Here is a 14428-nt window from a genome sequence, read left to right as displayed (position 1 = left end):
CGTCACCACAATATTGGTGCTGGGACGTCTGCTCCCAATTTGTTTAATGAATTGACACTGGTCAACTAATTATTATTTTAATATATTATAAATTAGGTTACGTACATTTTTTAATTGTTTATTAATTTTGCAATAATTTTGGTATAAATTGTAGTATTAAGGAATTCTTACTTTTCCATACAGTATTAGTTTAAAAATAGCCCTGACTTACTCTTTTCCAGTGTAGGTAAAAAATTGTATACATACATATTTCTTGAACTAGTTTCACTTCGAAATTTATATTTAATAATTCAACTAAATCAAAGCAAATATTATATTGAATTGAGACTACGGCGCAAAACATCTTTACTTAAGATTTTTGTTTTTTACTTTTTTATAGGAAATGAACCGACAACCTAAACATAATAAATTTTGGAAAATATTGTTGCAAGACGATTAATGGATTTTCATCATTTTAATCAAGAACCAATAAATTAAATATCTTTTTTTTATCAAATTTTTAAGAAATGGGTTTATATTATTGGTTTGGAATTTTGTCACAAGATGTACAAAAATATGATTTAGACATTTCATACTCTGTCAAATGTCAAATCTAAAATAAAATTTAAACTTTGACGTTTAATATGTTGTAATATTATTACATTCAAGGGTTTCGAAAAGGTACTATTTATCTAACATCTGCAAGAAAAATATTTGCAGATATGAACTATGACTTCTCAATACAAAAAATTCACTAAATTAATTGCAAAGTGGCCTATAGATAACAATAAGGCAGAGAGGTTAGTTTTCAAAGATATATTTACTTTATAATAATATAATTGTTTTTAATTAACAATATTACCTTTCTATCGCTATAATTACAGAGACCTCGGGAAGTTTATTCGCGATAAAGTAAAAGCTGCATTTGAAGGTGGAAATTCAAAGAATTTAGATTCAGAACTTTGCACTCGACAATTATACTCGTTAAATAAAATAGCTGACAACCATTACAGAAACAAGTATAAGAGGATTCATGATAGTTCCGCCACGGGATTAAGTTCAGAGGAGTGCAACCTCGTTTTATCTAGTGAAGTTCTGCAATATTTAAAAGAAGAGAATAAGGGTTTTTTCAAAAATATCTTTAAAAAGGATTAAACATGTTTCCTCGTGTAAGTCGAATCCATGCAGTCCTATCAAGACATCAACTGCATATGAAAGCGTTAAAATATAAAGACCATACTCCTGTTATGATAAATGAAGTAATGAAACATTTAAAACCGAGTGACAATGAACTTTATATCGACATGACTTTTGGAGCAGGTGGACATTCAAGAAAAATACTCGAGTCAGCAAATTGTCAACTTATTACACTAGACAGAGATCCAACAGCATATGAGAAAGCAAGGAAACTGGCTGAGGAATATCCAAAACGGGTCATACCCCTAATAGGAAGATTTAGTGAACTGCCAGAGCAGTTAAAAAATATAGGTATTAAACAGTCCTCGATAGATGGAATCTTATTTGATTTTGGATGTTCTTCCATGCAATTAGATAATGGAGAAAGAGGTTTCTCAGTTAGTAAAAATGGCTTCCTAGATATGAGGATGGATGCAGGGAGAGATCCAAGCCAAATAACAGCAAGGGAAGTCCTAGCAACTGCCGATGAACATGAACTATACAAAATATTCAAAATATATGGCGAAGAAAAGAAAGCGGCAAAAATAGCTCAAACAATCATACAAGCGAGATACATGATCAAAAATATAGACACCACAAAAGAATTAGTTGACATTGTTGACTCCTGTTGTCCAGACGAAGTGAGGTTAGATAAATTACAACGACCACAATCCAATGCCACCAAAGTGTTCCAAGCTCTAAGAATTTTCGTAAACAATGAGTTAAATGAGATCAATTATGGCATGGTTTTATCAAAATATTATTTAAAATTAAATGGGAGGTTAGTCACCCTTTGCTTTCACTCTCTTGAAGATACTATTGTTAAACGTCACATAGCTGGCAACATTATCAATGAGACAGCGAACCCTGTACCTCTAAGATACCTTAGCCCCATGTTAGTTCAAGATCAGGACACCATAAATCAATTCCTGGACTCTCCATGGAAAGCCATTAATAAACATGTAGAAGTACCGTCTGAAGATGAAGTAGAGAGAAATCCTAGAAGTAGGAGTGCCAGATTAAGGGCTGCCATCAAAATTAAATGAGGTTTTATGTAGATAATTTTTAAAAACTTGTCGTTAGGATACTGAAGTAGGCTATAATTTTTAGACTGGCAATATAATTTTTGAAACTGAATACATGTTTTTATATTTTAGATACTCCATAATAATAATGGGTATATTAAAAGTATTAGTACCAATATTATTTTCTAACAAACTTTCAAATTTTATGTTGGTTTGATAGAAATTTAATGAGATCTAAGACTTTCGAAGACTGTAGCACATTTTCGTATTTTTTAAATACTAAGAGAATTAACCTTTTTAACTACAACATGTTGATAATACTGTCTGTATTTTATTTACAAAAAAAAAACTCAAATCATAACAAATCCTTCCACTGGCAGCTAAGTTTCTTCTCTTAATAAAAAAATAATAAGTTTTTTTTGATAACAAATAATAAATAAAACTAAGAATAAGATATATTACTTTATTGCATGTTCTTATACCAGCCATCTACTGCTAATTTAAACATGTAACGAGTTAACTTCCAATAGAATAAAGGATTTCAACATTATCTGAATTTATTTAATCTATAGCTTAAGTTTAGGACAGTAAGTAATAAATAACAAAAAAATGCAATATATCATAAACAACGAATCGTTATTATTGCATACTAAGATACTTTACAATGGGTCCTAGTGTGTGTAAATATTAGTATAAGCAAAAACAATCAAATGTTTATTCCTAGATACTTATAAAATGCAATAACTGTTAAATTCCTATTGGTTTAAAAATTTATATAATTATGCAATTTGAATTTAGAATTTAAAATTTTAAACAGTTTAATTTTTATTTTTTTTAATATTATCATAAAGAACTTTCTTTTAATCCGACCAGTATGTTGTAACTTAAATCTGAACACACTTACTAGGTTATATAAAAAAAAAAATTATGTAATATTCATAATCATTATATATACAACAGACATTTATACTTTAGAATGTGAATATCAGTTCAAAAAATAAATTTCATTCAAATTGCCACGGCTGGAATGTGGTCAGTATCAAGTCAAACGATGCTCCAACACATTGGCAGTGCATAAATACTTTATATCATTCTAGTATATATACAGATGCAATATTTCACAGACGTTTCTGTATAAATATATTTTTCTTTAATGACATAACATAATCATAGATTTTCTATACATCTTACATTTGTACTGTTCAATAGCAATGTAACTCATGCCTTATATTATCAGTGGAGGTAACATTTGTTAACACGTGTGTGTAGTCTAGTTATGATAACAGAGTTGAATTGACAACACATTTCATGTATAAATAAATATTTGACAGTTCATATGTCCTGTACAACTAGTTTATGTGGACATTATTATTGTGTACTTTCATGAAGGTTGTGTAACCTTATTTATTACAACACCATCTCTATCTCTATCTCACATCTCCAGTGATGCCGTCCTTGTGTTAGCTGGTGTGTACAGCGGGCAGTACGTTCCTGGAGCGTTCCTCCTTCAGAGTGTACACACTACTGTGACTTTGTCGAGGGTACATGCTGTTTAGAACATGATTGAACCCATTCACCTGCGGATCACAAGTTATATGAGAACTTTCAAAGTTATTGTATTAAAAATAAATTCTTATTATATTGTGGGAGGTTACTACGTAGATATTTTAGTATGTGAAATTATAACATAATGATATAATCTCAAATCATGACAAATGTTACATTTAGAATTTAATTTCAATTAACTCTTTGTATTTAAAGGAGGAAAATCTTTGTTACCATCTGTGAGGCGTTCTTCTTGAACCTTTCGAGACCGAAAGCTCTGATGGCTCTGGAGAAACCAAACACCTGTGAGTCAACCCAGGCTGAACGGCGAGCCACTGTTGTACCAGACACCCCCGGACGATACTCCACACGCTCCACAACACTCTGACATACATATATAAATATGTTTAGTATTTGAAATGGAAGAGCAACAAACATGTGTGTCTGTATATACAAACATATCTGTACGCCTTTGAAACACTGTTATGAAGGAAATACATGTAGAAACTGTTCCAACACAAATAGTGGATATACAATGAAAAGTAGTTCATGGAAAGAAAGTCAGAAACTATTAAAATGTAAGTGATAGAGAGACACAAGAAAATCATTTAAAATACCTAAAATATATATAATTTTAGATGTATTGGATTTAACAAAGTAAATAATACTCAAAGCTTACTAACCATGACCTTGGTGTATCCCAAGTTCCTAGTGTATGTTATTAAAATCTTCTTTTCTGGATCAACAATACTCTCTTCAATAATTTTCACAGATTTTGCATTGAAAAATCTGAAAATTAAAATATTTACAGCATTATGAGACAAACGGAAACTTTCTAATAATCGTTCAACAATTAATGAAGGGAATTTATTTTATTAGCAGCTTGACTTTAATACCAAAACCAATGAACTTGGAATAATTCAAGTCCTTGATCCTGAGATAAGAGATATCACTGATATAATTACAATATATTTTTTTCTTTCATCTCATGTTGTATGTATTTTGTAAACATATATATAATAATATTAATTAAAATAGTTTATGAAATTTTTATAAATTCACTCACAATCAAAATTTATACGACATTCAATGATTAATTTAATACACACAAATTTTTAACATAACATAATTGAATTTAAATTCTATTTGAAAACAAATATATAATAGTATTTTAATCAACAAAGAAATTAGATATCAAAGTTAGATTTCACTTTCATTTCATCTCATTATATCTGTCCGACAAAAACAGTTATCTAATCCAAAAAACGTGCAAAAATTCAAGACTTTGAATAATCAAATAATATTTAAAAAGATATTTTTATTAAATAAACATGTTTGGAGACCTTTGTGACACAAACTGTATATTAATTCCATAATAGATTTGATTGTAATTCCAATGTTTGTTTACAAACACAACCTTGAAGGTCACCTTGTAAACAAGAGCTCTTCAGAACGGTCCCATGAATACAAGTTAGCCTTGATGCAAGCTGCCTCTTACTTAGATTTAAATACTGGATTTATATATTTATATAATTGTAAGAAGCAATAAATTGTGATATAGTTTATCATGCTGGTGTTGTCAAAGATCTTATTTTCCTAAACAGTGTGGCCTCTGAATGAAACTAGTATTATTCGGATATACTACGAGGATTTTATTATTTAAATACCGTGATCACGGTTGCTGCAAAGTAACCGAAACGTCCGGATTATGTAGTTTTCAAATAATAAAATCCACATAGTATATCCGAATAATACTAGTTTCATTTAAATGAATAAAACTCGCGAGAATCTTAGATCTCATTAGTATGGCCTCTGCTCTGTATATTACCTTTCACCCCACTTGGGCACTCTATTAGTCTTTGTCAACAGCCTCTTTGTATACAAACATCCGTCCTTCACGTGCCGACTCCAGGTGTCTTCTGATAGTACATGTGTACTGCAACAATCAACATTTTTCACATGAAAATAGTGTTACATAAAGTTTTATAGCTAAATCTATAATTTATTAGTGATTATTCACTATATTTCAGATTTTCTTTGTACTCAAAAAGAAATATAAGTTGTAGGACTTAAGTTATTGTACTTTTTTATGCTTTGAATTGAAATGTGTATATACATATATTATAAAATGGAGTATTACTATTATGATAAAAAAAATAAGACACTAAATATCTTAAACATATTGTATATTTATTTTTGTATGTTTATTTTACTCACCTCTGGGGGTTTGGATATCTCTTCCAGTATCCGCGTGCGACTTGATCCCAGCTGAAGTTGAATGTTGTCGTGTTTTCAAAATATCTTGCCATTTTTATATTTTTAACTTTATATTGGAATGATTCGAAACAAGCAAGTCAAAACATCATGATTCTTTGTCGAACTGAACCTAAAAAAATATATATACATAAGCACGTGAGAACCTATTACATAAATCGCTATATGGGTCAAACAAATAACTTGGTTATCATCCTCAAAATATAGTACTTGAAGTAAAACAGTGAAGTAACCGTAGGGTATGTGACCAAAGTCACGTACATGCGACCGAGATAGCAAAAATACAAAGTACAAATAAGAACAGTTTTGTGTTCACCTTCGATACTAATTAATAACGATTGGTATGATGCACAAACACATTCAAGCATTCATATGCTCATTACAAAATGAATTTTGTTGTCTTATGTAAACAATTTTATAAAGATGGAAAAATTTTTATTTATCCCATAATCACCTTTGCCGAAATTCCGTGGAGCGTATATTTTGATAGACTTTGCAAGGATTTTCGAAAGAAAACCCCGTTTCGCTCCTTACTATTTATTTGAAAAATATATTGATCGATTTCTTCCAAGTCTGCATCTTATCATTCATATTTCGGGCATTTTAGATAATGTTGAGATAATTTGTTTCATAGATAATTCCAGAGCCCACACTGAAAAATTTAATAATGTTTTGAATTATTCAGTACAGATAAAAATATAAATTATAAATACAGATATTATAATACCTCAGGCACACGAATAAACAAGTTTATGGTAGAGATGTCATAAACAAGCTTTTGTGTAGAATATTAACTAATATGTGTAAAATATATAAATATATTATAACCATTTATATCTTAAATAATTTTAATCGAGACTCCTATTTTTTATCAAATTCATAACACTGATTGGACTCCTTGGTATCGTCTTCATTGGCATAAATAAAAGTCACAATTAAAGAAGCATATTATGATAATTAGCAAATACAAAGATAAACTTCTCCTACGAACTTCAAGTATTTTTGGATTTGAATTTATTTTTAAAATATGGATAAAATTAAACTTTACAATGAATATTTATTCAAACTCAGAAGTCTGTCACTGCGCGAGCCTTATATAGAAGTTCATGATAATATAAACCCTATGTTGAAGCACTATATGAAACTCCTTGATAATATATCATTTAAAGAGGAATCTTATCACACTTATTATGGGAATATCAAAAGAATTGTCAACAGTTTTACGATACGTTGGACTAATGTTATGGATGAAGCTATTAAAATCACTGACAAATATATTCATTTCGTGAAAAGAGAAGACTTAGAAATGATGATAGCCAAAATGATGGAAATGCAAAAAGAAAAGCAAGATGCTTTCGTAAAACAATTTGCTAATAGCGATGACCCAATCGAAAAAGAAAAAATTAACGAGATACAGGAACTATACAACGATTATATGAAAAAAGTTGAATTACTTTCAGAAAAAGTTAATAAGTTAGATAAACAAGAAAAGGTAGAGGAATTCGCTAAAGAACATTTACCACAATCGTTACAAATAAAAAACAAAATATTCCGCTTCACATATGATTTCATAGCTCTTAAACTCGCTTTAGCGGTCAGTATCTTTTTAATAAGCTTACTCTTTTGTTGTATATTTTTAAGTTACAGAATATTATAAATCTGTATAACGTATGCATATGTCTAGTTATTTTTATATACGGCTTACGAGTATACTTAAATATGCGGGAAGTAAGGTTTATACGTCCATTAATTGTTACAAATGAATACCTTTTACCATCAGGTAGATAGAATTCGGACAAGTCTTGAAGAAATTATAAATAGACTACGAAATAATCTAAAAAATATCCAAAACGATGTTGAGGGCAGCGTTTCAGAGCTTTTAATGCAGCTTTATGAAAAAAATAAAGAAAATCTTATCTTGTCCCGACAGGACGTTCGTTCATCCAAAGACCTGGCCGAAGTTAGTATTATCATTACAATTTCTCTTTTAGTTTAATAAAAATTTAAATGTTTCATATTAATCGAATTCAAAACAAAGCTGCGCGTATTTTGGTCGTGCGTTGTCTTCATTATTTGTTAACATTTTTCCATCGGCTCTAAGGTAAAACGCGGAATGGACATCATAATAGATAAAATAGAACATTCTAAAAACATTCCGGAGAATCGGCTAAGCGAAGAATGTGAGCATTGGGAAAAAGTTTTTCAAGAATTCAAACAAATTGAAAAAACTTTGCAAGAAATACAAAAAGAAGAAAATTGTATTCACGAACAAATAATGTAAGTATCATAGGAATTTTCTTTTTTACAGGTCCTAGAGACACACAGCTAATGGCTCTGTTTTAGTTATTTTTAATGTCTGTAACACTTAAAGGAAAGATGCTCTAAAAATGTTCACTTAAATCCTGGCGATGGCCCAATATCAAATTGTTCCTTTTAAAATTCCCTATTTTTCCCCTTTAAAATTCGCCTTTAAAAAGTGATTTAGAATTTGTGGGGATTCTATGTAAATTTTTGATCATGGTAAATGAACTACCTTTATAAACTTACGGGTTCCCCTGACGTATACAGCTAGTTATAAAATATATTTGCTTCCTTTTTAAATAATACACTAAATGCTAATATTACAGAAAAAAATAAACAATTAGAGAGAGAAATTAAGGAAAATAATGAGGGAATATATGAAACTAATATTTTTCGGATATGCTACGCGGATTTTATTATTTTTTTTAAAAACTACATAATCCCGACGTTTCGGTTACTTTTCAGCAACCGTGATCACGGGCAGACGAGATGTGTCGAGATTTGAGGGAATATTTTAGGGAGAAAGATCGGTTCTAGAGGGAGGTTTTATTAGTGCAATCTTTCAGGGCGTCCGATGATTCAGAGGACCAAAAGAACAAAACGGACGCTGAGTGCTGGACCATGGACGAAAAATTGGCATACCTCAAAAAAGCTAAGCTCAAAGCCGCTAAAGCTTTGTTTACATTCTTTAGTGTTAGAGGTAGAAACCTGTTCATCATTAAATATTCTTATATATATATAAATGTGTCTGGGTATAGTTCCCCCTAAGAAGAGCGTCATTACTCATTACGGATTATAATTTATCAGACTCTCTCCATGATATAAAGCTAATGTCACTTTGTAATTTTGTACAAAATTTATATTTTTATCATTTTGTTATATTTACGGAATACCAAATCGTTTAGGTGAAAACTACATTTACTATACTGATAGAATCGGAACCTACTTCGTCGACGAGTACGGGCACCAAGTCTACGTGTTTGACTACGGACTTAACGAGTACCACGTCAACTGTGACGGCAACTTTGTAAATGTAATGAATTACAGTTTAATTGTAACAAAAGAACCTAACAAAGAAATAATATACTATATTCATATATACCTACATATATGTACTTAGTATTCATATATCTTTCATGTATTGTTTTTGTTTGAATATCGAGTTGTAACGAAACAATTAGTGTGCGTCAATAATATTAGCATTATTTTTATATAATGTTATATAAAATATGTGTTTATAGAAACATATATATTATGTCGAGGAAGAAGCTACTGACCATAACACAAACAATACATACAAACAGGAGTATTTGTTAAAATATAATTTTTGGCGATCACTTTGTTTCCTGATGTTGGCATACATGTTTTGCTTAAACTTGATGAAGTAAATTACAAATTCCGTTCGTTTCCTTAAACCGACCTTAGTCTGTTTTGTTTAGACACATACATTAACATTGACCATCATTTTGGAGACATCCGCCATATATTAATAGAAAAAAATAATAATAATTTTATATTAAAGCATCGCTTATCTATTTATTTCCAAGCACCCAGATAAAGAGAAATATTATTACGACGAAAACGGTCGTTATATCATCGGAAACGGCCAGAGGTTATACCAGTTGGCGCCCTGCACGAGCAAGTACCTGGTAGAAAACGACGTGTTCGTGAAACACAGTAAAGACTGCGGGCATTCAGAGATGAAAATGGACTGCGGCATGCAGATCAAGGATCAGACACATGTCACCATATTACCTGACGTTACACCTGTCGATATTAAAGGTGGGTTGGATACGAGGCTTCCAGAACTTCACGAACCCAACAATTTAGCTAACACACGTAGCACTAAAATAGCATACGTTTCAATAATTTAGATTGTGCTTATGTCATGTTGATAATCTGATCCGGAAAGTTAATAAAAAACTAATAATCTCTTTGATAGATTGAAACAATTTTATTTTGTATGAGTAGAGCGCAGGTATAATATAACTTTGTTCTTTCGTATTCTAACGTGTTTTTAAATTTTAAAGAATTTATTTTTAAAGACTTCCATGGTTCGTCTTTCATGATCATATCATACTAAAACAACTTTAAAATACCGAAATGCTGCAATATTAATTAATGGAAATAAAAAAAATATTTAGGAATATAAACTTATTAATATATAGGTACAATATGCATTCACACGCCTGACTTCGCAAAAACCTGAAATTTGCTCATAGTGAAAAAACCTCCAGATCAAAGGCTCCTCAAAAGTATTTTTTATCTTGGGCTACTTATACACATAGATTTTTCGATGCTACAACGGGATTTGAAGTCTTCATTCGCTACCTCAGTTTGCTTCCTACGCCTCAAATCAAATATAAAGGCATATGAATAAAACTAGTATTATTCGGATTTACTACGCGGATTTTTATTATTTAAAAACTACATAATCCCGACGTTTCGGTTACTTTGCAGCAACCGTGATCACGGGCAGACGAGGTGTGAATGTCTGTCAGTTGGTCCTTGTTATTTATCATCTACCGCCATCGATTTCTTAATTTTCTGGCGTACCGCTCTGGATGCCGGCAGAATGCGCTCACGGTGTCTTGAGGTCCTGCGGTGTGGTTACGGACATGGGATTTTATATTTTTAAGAACTGGGTCCCAGGTGTTTGATAGATTCCAGCCATCTTCTCTATTGAAATTAGGATGTTTTTTAATTTCAATAGCCTCGCGAATTAATCTCGGTATATATTTGTCTTCCCGAGCGAGGATTTGAGGTTTATCAAAACGAATGTAGTGGCCTGGTTTGTCCATTGTGTGTTCACACACTGCTGACTTCGACGCGCGCCTGTTTTTGATGTCTGAGATGTGTTCTTTAACCCTAGTACCGATGCTCCTCTTTGTCTGTCCAATGTATGACAAGCCACAGTCACAGTCGAGTTTGTATACACCCGCTTGTTGTAAAGGAATGTTACTCTTGATTGGTCTCAAGAATTGGCTCACTTTCTTATGTGGTTTGTAAATAGTTTTAATGGAAACCTTCTTCAAGATGTTGCCTATTCTGTCAGTAACTCCCTTCACGTATGGTAGTATCGCAGGTTGTCGTTCAACTGTGGGTGGCTTCAGGTGGTTCTTCCTTTACAACAAGCGGGTGTATACAAACTCGATTGTGACTGTGGCTTGTCATACATTGGACAGACAAAGAGGAGCATCGGTACTAGGGTTAAAGAACACATCTCAGACATCAAAAACAGGCGCGCGTCGAAGTCAGCAGTGTGTGAACACACAATGGACAAACCAGGCCACTACATTCGTTTTGATAAACCTCAAATCCTCGCTCGGGAAGACAAATATATACCGAGATTAATTCGCGAGGCTATTGAAATTAAAAAACATCCTAATTTCAATAGAGAAGATGGCTGGAATCTATCAAACACCTGGGACCCAGTTCTTAAAAATATAAAATCCCATGTCCGTAACCACACCGCAGGACCTCAAGACACCGTGAGCGCATTCTGCCGGCATCCAGAGCGGTACGCCAGAAAATTAAGAAATCGATGGCGGTAGATGATAAATAACAAGGACCAACTGACAGACATTCACACCTCGTCTGCCCGTGATCACGGTTGCTGCAAAGTAACCGAAACGTCGGGATTATGTAGTTTTTAAATAATAAAAATCCGCGTAGTAAATCCGAATAATACTAGTTTTATTTAAATGAATACTCGCGAAAATCTTAGATCTCATTATAAAGGCATATGCTCTAGGTTGTATTTGCTTTAGCAAAAATATTTATCTGTCTTGTCAGGTCAATCATTTTTCTCTCGGGTTTTATCGCCTGTTACATGATGGACATCGGTGATTTAATCTTCGATTGTTATGTCCCCAATATGTTTACTGATACCCATAACCATAGCCAGAATCCATTTTGCCGATATGTTTACTTAACTTGTTTTTCATATAGATTTTTAAAATGTATTCTTCTTCCTTACTTTAAATGGTACTAGATTCCATTGAGCACTAGAATTTTTTTCAGTAACTTTTTTGTGCAAGGTTATCATTGAAACATTGAAATATTTTCAATACTTCAGATATTTCTGACCTCCTTTTAACTGTTTCGGTCACCCACCCATACTTGTCAAGTGTCTTAATATTTAAGAGCCATTTCTAAGTCAAAGAATCAGTATATTTTCATTTCTATCCCAATAAATGGATTCCAATAAAATACTTTATAATGGACGCGCAGATCCATTAAATTTAAAGGTCAACATTTTTACGATTAACAAGTAGTTTATAGTAAATAATAATAATTAGAATAAAATAAGTTAAACTCTGAATACACTAAAATTAAAGTAAGACCAAGAAAATGACAAAAAAACACCATCTTATTTAACGCTGTCCGACAAAATATTTAAGCATTGAATAGTTCCAAGTACCAACGACTACAAAAGTAAGAAAATAAAGTTATATGAACCTACCTTAAGGAATTTCAGCCTAGTCAGTTTCTTAGCGTACATGATTTGGTTTTTCAGGCACTCTGGATTCAGAAGTCATTAAATATATATGGGACACATTCGGCCACATCCTACCGGAAGTGATGCAAGGAGTCGCAGAAATAAAACCGAAGAACCCCATCCATTGCCTTGCACATAAATTGGTGCAGTATAAGTTAGTTTTCATTTACCATAAGTGGACTGAACGGAGGTGAATTTTCATAACAGAAACCTCCGTAATCTCTATAAGCAAGTATCATGTCCGTTATTTTTTTAAGTCTATTATTTAAAACTACATATTTGGTCAAGATTGCAATTTTTAACTAGCAAGATTTTACAATTCACGAAAGTATCATATAAATAACATACTGAAATATTAACAGCAAATTGTTTATTTCTGTCGGAAATTTCAAGAGATTTCATATTCAGGTGTAAGAGAACTAGTGAAAAGGATAAGAGAGACGCCATTCTTTATCACCAGCAGATATATGAAGACAGGCGCGAGGTAAGAACTCAAACGTCACTGTCAACCAATGCTAAGTGTCTTAATAATTTAATAATAGTAAAATTGCCGGCACGTAACTTGACAATGTCGTGATGTGATACGTTAAGGAGATGTTTAAGTGTTTACTCCTGGTTGCGAAGTAGTTGCGGCAGACTGTGCAACGGCATTTATGGATTTTTGGATTCCTTACACGAATTGTTATGATTTGGATGATATATTTTTTTTAAAGCACTGAACGAAACTCTTTTTAGAATACTAATTAATATTGATTTAATTTAAATTACTTGAAAATTTTGACTGGTTGCGGTGTTATCAGTGTATTCTCCTATTTATAAACGTATGTTTAAATGTATGTTTGACTCACTACGTAACGATCGTAGTGATTTCACAGGGAGAGTATGGGTGCAATTTAAGTGCACTCAAGTTTACGCGGGAGCGAACAGTTAATCACGCGCCAAGAATTGTGCCGTCTAGTTTCCCTCGTCCTGCAATGATGCATGATAGATATGATCTATGACACAAAAATCGCATTCTGCGCATCTATCACCGCTTGCCAAGTTACTCGCCCGCAACTATACATACTTAATAAACCCAATTTTTTTTACAAAATTACTTCTTTGTTTCTAGTTCTAAATAATAGATATAATAATAAATATAAATTTTAATATATTATCTCAACGTTTTATAGAAAGTGAACGCCCTATATAAGTTGTGGCGCGACAAGCAAATCCATGTTAAACCGGAGGGGGACAACGATGACGCTTTGAGAGCTCACCGCGAGGCGGAGGAACTAGTGAGGGGGCTGAACTATTACAATTAGCTTATGTTTATATTTAACGCCTCTTATTAGGTCATACAGAATATTGTCACACAGATCTCAGATGACAGATTATAACTGTCATTTTCGAGAAACGGGTGTGATGTCACTAGTCTTGATTCGAATTTTTTTTTTTTTTCAAATTCAACCATAATTATTACATGTTGTAATTACACTACTATTATATCTTTTTCTTATTATGATTTAATGATTACACCATTAAAGTATATATTGTTTCATTTTACGGGTATTATTTAGCTCGCACGTTTTTTCTCGTTAGCAGAAAGATGCTCCTATTTAGCGTAACATATAACTATCTATAAATA

At 32.0% G+C, this 14428-nt stretch overlaps 4 protein-coding genes across 5 annotated transcripts; 3 read left to right on the top strand and 1 right to left on the bottom strand.

Moving 5' to 3' along the window:
- Positions 1–595: 595 nt before the first annotated feature.
- Positions 596–1238, top strand: LOC116773118 (ubiquinol-cytochrome c reductase complex assembly factor 2). Its single transcript, XM_061528652.1, has 2 exons — positions 596–779; positions 864–1238. Exons 1-2 carry the CDS (start codon positions 709–711, stop codon positions 1132–1134), a joined length of 342 nt encoding a protein of 113 aa, XP_061384636.1. The 5' UTR covers positions 596–708; the 3' UTR covers positions 1135–1238.
- Positions 1137–2292, top strand: LOC133320389 (probable methyltransferase-like protein 15 homolog). The gene has a single exon (XM_061528651.1). It carries the CDS (start codon positions 1137–1139, stop codon positions 2199–2201), a length of 1065 nt encoding a protein of 354 aa, XP_061384635.1. The 3' UTR covers positions 2202–2292.
- Positions 2293–2629: 337 nt separating this feature from the next.
- On the bottom strand, positions 2630–6676 carry LOC116773110 (protein preli-like). 2 transcript variants are annotated; one of them, XM_032665500.2, is made up of 6 exons: positions 6454–6676; positions 5943–6111; positions 5554–5661; positions 4409–4514; positions 3960–4109; positions 2630–3757 (listed from the first exon to the last, which is right to left on the bottom strand). In XM_032665500.2, exons 2-6 carry the CDS (start codon positions 6032–6034, stop codon positions 3641–3643), a joined length of 573 nt encoding a protein of 190 aa, XP_032521391.1. In that variant the 5' UTR covers positions 6035–6111; positions 6454–6676; the 3' UTR covers positions 2630–3640. The 2 variants fall into 2 exon arrangements, with proteins under 2 accessions (XP_032521391.1, XP_032521392.1); XM_032665501.2 differs by lacking the exon at positions 6454–6676 and adding an exon at positions 6210–6321.
- Positions 6677–6904: 228 nt separating this feature from the next.
- On the top strand, positions 6905–14329 carry LOC116773204 (uncharacterized). Its single transcript, XM_061528650.1, has 9 exons — positions 6905–7593; positions 7780–7959; positions 8101–8276; positions 8867–9000; positions 9206–9333; positions 9848–10082; positions 12820–12955; positions 13210–13285; positions 13974–14329. The coding sequence occupies exons 1-9, from the start codon at positions 7027–7029 to the stop codon at positions 14103–14105; spliced, it is 1764 nt and encodes a 587-aa protein (XP_061384634.1). The 5' UTR covers positions 6905–7026; the 3' UTR covers positions 14106–14329.
- The last annotated feature ends 99 nt before the right edge of the window (positions 14330–14428 follow it).

Source organism: Danaus plexippus (genome assembly GCF_018135715.1).
Source record: "Danaus plexippus chromosome 18 unlocalized genomic scaffold, MEX_DaPlex mxdp_35, whole genome shotgun sequence".
In the NCBI taxonomy this organism is placed as follows: Eukaryota; Metazoa; Arthropoda; class Insecta; order Lepidoptera; family Nymphalidae; genus Danaus; species Danaus plexippus.
This window is presented reverse-complemented; position numbering and strand designations above follow the sequence as displayed.